We start from the raw sequence: 8,222 nt of genomic DNA on the forward strand, positions 1-8,222 counted from the left end.
TATCCATTTGCAACAAATGTTAATAAAATATCAGCCAATTTAAATTTATCCTTTGATTTAAGTATGCTTAAACAGCCCAAGGAGTATTGCTGTTTGTCGGAAGATGGTAATTTATGGGATTTGAATTTCAATTTCATTATTGTTCTCGAGCTGCGTTGAGTACTTATAAGCTGGGAGGCGCGTCGAATAAAATAAGGCGCGCAACTTGATGAATTCGCTCGCAGGCCGGAAAGCAAGGGCCGTTGAGCTGCTTTGTTTGTTTCACTGTTTGAATGGCGAGCAATTTCCATGGCATGCAATATCAGCAAACTTTTAAACTGCGGAGGAGGAGCAGGAAGAGCAGCACGAGGGAAAAGTTTGCTAACGAAGAAATAAGAAAACGCCGGCACACACCAACAGCGCACCAGCGATACATCGGCGCGGCGCGCGCGCGCGCGCCGCCTTAGATGCAGATGAAGTGCTGCCACTTTTAATTTATTCATAACATTTGAATGTGCCGCGGCAAATATATTTATTTCAGGGGTGCCGCCTCTGTGCCGAGATTTATTATTATTATTCGGCAAGTGCGCCCACCCGCCGTCGCCTCGGTCGCTCGCTCGCTCGTCAGCGCCAGCTATTGAAATCCAATTTAACAAGATTTAAAGTCTTTTCTCCTCCGCTCTTTCTGCGCCATTGTCTATATGAATAAAGTTGTTGAAAAGGAAATTAAAGCATGCTGTACAAAAGCTGGAGAAGAGAGGGAAGAAGTGGGTTCGAGCCGCTTTCGCCGTGGCACACTTGTGTGCACTACTATACACGCGCGCGCGGCGGACGACGTGAAGCAGTAGTATCGATTAATTAAATAATAAAGATTATTGCTCCCTTTTGTGAGCTAAGAACAAAGGGCTCGGCTTCTTCTTTCCGTCGCTATTTCTTTCAACCCTTGCTCCCCTGCCCCCTTTCTCCTCCGATTTCTTCCTCACTGCGCTCCCGTTTATAAACTAGGCTAGATAGAGCAATACAATATCATTTTACAATTGTGCCATACTAGCTGCAGATCAGTTTACTTTGCGCCAAGGCCAAATTATGCTGATTTGCATGCAATACAACTGATTGCACAATCTGAAAAGAATCTCGTCGTTGATGCGAGATCTTCGCTATACTCGCAAATGCAACTGGGAGAGCAAAAAATGTTTTCTTGTGATGTAAGAAATGCAAGAGGGATAGTATATATGTGTTGCGAGGTTTTTGATCAGGTTTACAATACGCAGACGCAGAGAAAGATTGCACTCATTTCAATTAGGCTGGATTTTAAGTCAAACGGTAAATTGAGTAAGGAGTCTAATTATTTTCTAGATGAAGATGGCAGCGAAGGGGAAATCCAGAAAGTGTTTCCTCTCGGTATGAATTATTCAAACCTTATCAATCGAAACCATTAGCCCTGAGTTAAACATAATTAGTTCGGTCTCTCAAAGAAGACTGCGAGCGGCGTTTCCAGTCCCTGGGGTCGTGAACTAATTACTCTTTGGCCTTAGCGCGCGACCTGCGAGATTACGCCGCTGACCATAGAATGTCTCGAGAGAGAACGAGCCGAGCAGAGGAAAAGCCACGCTGCATTACCTACCTTATCAGCGCAGGCAGAGAACAAATAATCCTGCTCCGTCCTGCGATTGCTTAATCCTGAACCTAACTGATGTCTGCGACGCCTATTGCAATCCGAAAGAGTCCGAAAGAGGTGAAAATTTTACCAAGCTCAAGTCGGAACGCGTGTTCATTTGCGCAGCGAGATTTTTAGACGATGCAGATCTTTCTTCCATTCTTTTTGTGGCGCAGCTCATCCGTGAATTTATAGTTTTCATCTTTTGACAATCGCTCTTTTATAGCAGATGATGGTGAGGTTGCTGTGTTTTGTGAGCGGGAAAGAATAGACGCTTTGGAATATTTGTGCAGATCAAAGAGAAAGAGCACAAAAGTACGTCAGAGAGCAAATTCGCGTATGAAAACTGCCGGACGAAGAGCCGGGCAAAAAGCCGACGAGTGGCCGGAATTCTTTCTCTCTGCGCCAGGATAATAAAGAGAGGACAATTTCCACGCTATGACTGCGGTCGCAGATTAAACAGTTGTCCTCAGTTTTTGGCTTAATTTCGGAGACTAAACATTATTCAAATTTCCTCTCTCGTTCTGCGAATTTTCGCTGGCAAAATTCATGAACTCCTCAGTGCCAACGAGGGAAATGTGCGGCCATGATATATAGAAATATACATTTTCAGCAGCGAACGAGTCCAACGAAAAACAAAGGCAGCCACTTTTGCATGCACCAAGGCGGCCGGCTCGCTTGCTCTCAATTTGATTTTCAATAGAGGCGTCAGCAGTTTGTGTGACAGGGTGGTGACACTTGAGGAGGACTAATTGCTGAGAAAATCGAGTCACGCGACTGGCAAGGAGAGAGGCTGTTTGCATAAATTAAGCCTCGTTAGATTGGCAGCTGAAAGGGGTTGGCAGCCAGTTTTGCCGGCTGAATGGGCCGCGGTGGAGAGGTGAGATTTGGTAAAGTTGGCTATTTTTCCGAGTGGGAAAACGCCTTTGTCACCGCTTTGCAGCCCCCCAATGGCTTCTGTCGGATTGTTTTATCAGCACTTCGGTGAGAGAAAGTGAGCACGAAAGCGTGCAGTCATGACATCGGAGAATAAAAATTTATTTTGTGCTATAGAAAAACAGAGACAATATACTACAAAACTCACGAACAATTTATAATTTTCAGATTTATTAAAATCAAATTATGCTTCTCAACTCAAACTTTGAACATGCAGGGAGCTTTTTTCACTTAAATTAATTGCATCTTCTTTGCCGTTAATTGTTGCAGCAAATTTTCTATTGATTAATTTAGTAGGGTCAAGAACTATAAAAGTATTTGTTTCGATGTTAAACTTGAAAACAATTTGATTTAAACTTTGAATGGTAATTTGACCGAATTAAAGCTTAGTAAAAAACTGAATGGAAACATTAATACGGTGTATTCTGCAGCAAGTATTTATTTAACTTTATAGGTTACAGTCGTTACGGGTAGTTTTTCCCTATGTTAAGCTGGTTATGCATGAGTTGAGCGCTACAGTGGTGAAAGAGGGCTAATCCTTATTCCCCACGGACGTGCGTACTCTCAACAATGATTTTCTCATTACTGGGAGAGCGGGGGTAATGCCTGAGCGTTGCAGAGAGCCAGGCGGGCAGGCGACGTGTCCCTAGTCCGTGCACACGCGGCGTACATATACAGCACTGCTGGTATAATTCCAGCGGCGATGTGTAATATGTTTTGGAGATATCACCAGTAACTCGGGTGCGACGGCGGCGGCGTCCCCAGCGGCCCTCGTTTAGAGTACACGGCATTAATGCCAAGGCTGCATGCATGCGCACACAAGAGATGATGATCGTGGAGCGACGGCATTTTAGCTGCTGGCTTATTTTGCTCTCCTGTAAACACGTATCTGAGCGCGCTGGATGGCCACCGCGCTTTCCTCTCCATTTGGCCACTGCTCCACCGCTTAATTACCACTCATTATGCATTATCATAACAGAGGAATGACAAAGCCCTTGATGTTTTTACCAGTCCTCCGCACGCAAAATACATTTAATAACTGCCGCTTTGGGGTCCGCTCGCCGGTAATTAGTGTCGGTGTTAGATGGAATTTCGTCAAGCGTGAGAGAATTCCGTGGAAATTTCGGAATCTCTCATTCAGACAACCCGAGATGAGGAAGGAATTGCAAATCGCCTTTTTTAAACAGAGTTTACGGCCAACGTCATCCAACATGCACGCATCTTATTATAAAACTTAAAAAATATTTTAATCGAAGAAGAAGAAATATACTTAAATACATACTTAATAGCCGCCGAAAAATTTTAATTTGCATATTATTGCCTATTTAGGAACCATGACAATTTGTTTTATTTACAATTAATAGTTCAATGAACTCTTTTGAAGATAGTTTGATGGTTAAAGCAACAGAGATAATTTTTTAGCAGTTCAATATTTGGTTCAGCTGGAACAATCAACCAACAATGATTTCGGCGAAAATTCAAATATTTTAATTGGAACGTTCTTTTGAACACCTGAGCGAAAATGGCCTCCGACGCAGATTCAGTTGCAGTTTCAACCATGTTTGAAAATCTATACAAACTATACAAGGAAAATAACAACTGTGACTTAATGTTGGTGTCTGGCGACAAGGTGAAGTTCAACACGCACTCGTTCTTAATCTGTGCTGCCATTCCAAAGCTCAGGTAAAATTCTTTAAATTATTTCAATTTAGTTTTGAAAGTGTTTTCTCATAAAGAGATACCATAATCGAAAACAGCAAGAATAACATCATGAAGCTTCGTGTCCGAGAGGTGCGAGGTCGTCTATTGGAACTCGTCATTCAGTATGCTTACCTAGGAAAATGCGACCTGAATGAGATGGACAGCGTTACTCTCATCGAATTAATCAAGGCAGCCTCTCACCTGCAGATGGCAGAGTTAGAAAATGAGATTTTGCAATCGTTCAAGAAATGTCTCTGCATGGAGACTGCTTTGAAGGTTCACGCAGACAAAAGGTTTTTCCCGTTGTAACAGAAGATCAGAATTTAAAGTTATGACTTGTTTAGTCCGTATCTAGCAAAAGCCGCGCCGACTGCCGAGGCATTCATCCTGCGTCACTTGGTAGATGCAGTTCCGGCAGGAATCCTGTTTGAAGACCTACTAACGCTCCTCGCAGATGACAGACTGCACACTTCACACGAAGAAAAGGTCTGTCTGGCGATTCTGAACTGGATCAACGCTGACCTTGAGAAGAGGTCAAATTGCCTGGTACCGCTGCTTGGAACAGTTAGATTTGGCTTTCTGCCTCCTGAATTCATCGAGAAGGTTTTGCAAAGGCATTTGGTGCGAATGAAATTAGATTTTGACGTTATTTGGCAGATCGTGAATCACCCTCTTGTGATGTCAAACACAGCCGCCCTGAAACTAATGGAGGAAGCGATAACGGTTACGCGCTCTTATCAGGTGCCATGCACTGAAATATCGAAGAATCCTCTGCCTCTCGAAGTGCGCCCGCGAATTCCACACATCTCCATTTTGGCATTTGGAGGTTGGAGGACGGGCGAGGAAGTGTGTGCGATTGCAGAAGTCTACGACATGAACGCCGACAATTGGACGCCAGTGAGAGTTTTTGCTTGAATTGGAAACGATTTATTCTGGGAAAGCAGGTAGCAACGTTGAAAATCGGCCAGCCACGGAGCTACCATCGCGCAGAGGCAATCGGCGACTACGTGTATATCGTCGGTGGCAGCGACAGGGAGCAGAGTCTACGCACGGGGCTCAAACTCAACCCGTCCACGCATGTCTGGTCGCCGATCAGCCCAATGCATCACGGCAGGTGCTTCGTCTCGACGGCGGTTCTCGACGGCATTCTGTACGCCTTTGGGGGTCGCGAGTTCGAGCATCGTCTGAAATCGGCTGAGGCTTACGATCCAAAAACTGACCTCTGGACTAAGATTCCGCACAGTATCCAAACCCATTCCGACGCGGCCGCGGCTGGTCTCGACGGCAAGTTATATCTCGTCGGTGGCTTCAATGGAGCAGAGGTGCTGAGCACTCTTGAGTGTTTTTCACCGGACACGAGCACGTGGACTATTTTACCGTCAATGAGCAGACCGCGGAGTGGCCTTGCTTGCGTTGCCCACAAAGGACGATTGTTTGTTTTCGGTAAGGACCAGATTTAAGGAACAAAAACGTTTTATTATTAAAGCATATAAGTTAAAATTGGACATTTTCAGCATATTTTTCTACCTTACGCTCAAATGTAATTTTTCTATATTGTAAAGGAAGTCCTGCTTTTAAACATATTATTTCGTATTATGAATCCCACAGGAGGGTTTGATGGAAATACTCGTTTAAGCGACGGCGAATGTTACAACCCAACGACAGGCATCTGGACCCCATTGGCGCCAATGAAGCTGGCTCGCAGTACCTTTCAACTCGTCAGGGTTGGTGACGTCTTCTACGCGATTGGAGGCTACAGTGAGCACCCTGAATCTACCGTTGAGGCTTACGACTCAATTGCTGACAAATGGTTTGTTGGGCTAACCTAAAAATTAAAGTTTCACTGCAATTAGCTTTTCAGGTACACCATGAGACCGTTGCTCCAGCCAACCTCTGCCATGGCGTGCGTGGCTGTTGACAACCTGGTGTTCTCAGAAAGCCTGTGGCCCCGATTTTCTCGCTCTGACCCGAGTTCCTGCCTGCGCGACTTCAGGGTCGACTCTCCACCGTATCACACGACGGATGAACCTTTGCCGGAAGGCACGCCTGGAATGCACCACCCTGGCTTCCTGGAGCCTCTGCCTGTGCCCTGGTCCGACCTTTTCAACTACGACAGCGTCAGCGAGGACGATACTAGTTTTTCAAACGACGTACACTACGATGAGCACCATTTCGATGACAGCGACTTCTCTTCGGATCTGGAGGGAGAAACAAACTGAACGAACATTTTTTTAAAATTTATTTGAAAATAAATAACTTTGAGCAGACACTTCTGATAGCATCCGAGTTTGCCTGACCTCGTGCAACTAATAAGCACGACCAAGTTCTTCTCGAGCCGTGTATGTAATTAATAGCCGAGCAGTCAGCGACTGACTTATTAACCAAGCATCCTGTTTGGAAACAAATTATCCAGGGAGTTTGGTGTGTTTAGCATTACAGAGTGCACTCGTATGATTGATTTGCAGCACGAAAGTGCACGCTGGCCAACAAGGGGGGCGAACTACGTTCTCCACTTGAAACTCAACACCGCACCGACGTTAATGCAAATCAGCTGCGCGGGGGAATTTGAGAGCATTTCACTCTCCAGCTGATCACGCGATCGCACGGTGGGTACGTGGTGTACAAGAGCGCAAACACGAGAGTAATGTTGATTAATTTGCCGCGCACACGAATTGGAGATAGAAATTACACGTTGTAACACACGCGCGCGCGGCGGTGCCGGCAAGGGGGTGCTCCGGGGTGGAGGGGGCAGGGCTCGGCCTCTCTCGCTCGCTCGCGGAGGCGCGTAGCAATACTTAATTGCAGACTCGTCGTCGCAAAGTTGCGGCTGGCGAGGAGCGAGAGCGAGCGCGCGGTGGGCGCGACACAGCTTCGGCGTTGATGAGCCGAGCTAGGTATTTAATTGCATCAGTGTTTGCGAACGAATATCACTCGCACAGACGAGTACATAATGTTAATTAACTGTGAGACTTCTTGTTTGAGTAATAGACTGTTTGCAGTCTTAATCAAACACCAGCAGCCACCGAGAACAGGGAGGGCGAGATAGACGGCGAGGCGACACGCCTAGCGAAAAGCGAGCGCGTCTTGAGATGATAGCTCTATGCCCTAATAATATTTCTCCCTGTTCCCTCTCTCTCTCCCTCTCACCGTAATCACGAAAAATGATGATGACAGTGAAAGAATAGACAGGGAGGGAAAAACAATATCTAATTAACTGTGCCGAATCGAACCAATTCCTGAATTGATTTTGTTATTTCTCACCTAATTTTTAATGGAAATCGATGGTTGCAAAATTTGAAGGTATATCCTCTGGATATTTTCTTTACAGATTCCATGTTATTCATGTCTTGATTTATGAACTTCCTATAGCCTGAATTCCAATTTCGCGCTGACTGGTTCTGGAAGACCGGGGAACGTGCTCCAGTAACCAGTGAAGAGCCCCCTTTCTGCATTAATTATTGTTATTGTTGAGGAGAAGCTGAGCAAACACACGCGACGACTAGCAGACGGCGAATATGTGCCGGCGCGCAAAGGGGCACAAGTGCACTGCGGGTTATCTGTTCTGCATTTTCCTCTGCTAGCACTTTGTTTCAGTAATTATGCAACCTGTGCGGCAGCGACAGTCCAGCCGGCTACACAAACTGTGCGCATATGTACACTGTATATGGGCCAGCGTATGTGTGCGCCTTTGATAATGCACCGACGACATGTAATAGTTTCACGAGTTTGCAGCTGGGCGGACGGTCGGACGTTGGTTTGTGTCAGCCTCTTGATCCTCGGGCAAACTTGGTGTGCCGGACGGAGTTAATTAAATCTGCCAACGGTCTATGTGTTGAATTCTAGTTAATTTATGTGACGAGACGATTGACCGCGCGCGCACGTGTGTGTGTGTGTGTGTGTGTGCTCTGGCTCTTCTCGCAGTCGCACAGTTGCTCGTCAATTACTTCCA

The 8,222-nt window shown here is 45.7% G+C and overlaps 1 protein-coding gene across 1 annotated transcript; it reads left to right on the plus strand.

The window, feature by feature from the left end:
* Positions 1-4,022: 4,022 nt before the first annotated feature.
* LOC135942318 (kelch-like protein 10) lies at positions 4,023-6,492 on the plus strand. Its single transcript, XM_065488361.1, has 7 exons — positions 4,023-4,255; positions 4,309-4,566; positions 4,618-4,876; positions 4,931-5,170; positions 5,218-5,716; positions 5,882-6,083; positions 6,135-6,492. The coding sequence occupies exons 1-7, from the start codon at positions 4,095-4,097 to the stop codon at positions 6,490-6,492; spliced, it is 1,977 nt and encodes a 658-aa protein (XP_065344433.1). The 5' UTR covers positions 4,023-4,094.
* The last annotated feature ends 1,730 nt before the right edge of the window (positions 6,493-8,222 follow it).

This window comes from Cloeon dipterum, chromosome 4 (assembly GCF_949628265.1).
Source record: "Cloeon dipterum chromosome 4, ieCloDipt1.1, whole genome shotgun sequence".
In the NCBI taxonomy this organism is placed as follows: Eukaryota; Metazoa; Arthropoda; class Insecta; order Ephemeroptera; family Baetidae; genus Cloeon; species Cloeon dipterum.

Bases quoted from the DNA above. Each gene is read 5' to 3' on its own strand.
- LOC135942318 (XM_065488361.1), top strand. From the start codon at position 4,095: ATGGCCTCCGACGCAGATTCAGTTGCAGTTTCAACCATGTTTGAAAAT. The intron at 4,256-4,308 runs GTAAAATTCTTT...TTTCTCATAAAG, and splicing joins GCTGCCATTCCAAAGCTCAG to AGATACCATAATCGAAAACA. The intron at 4,877-4,930 runs GTTTTGCAAAGG...GTTATTTGGCAG, and splicing joins CTCCTGAATTCATCGAGAAG to ATCGTGAATCACCCTCTTGT.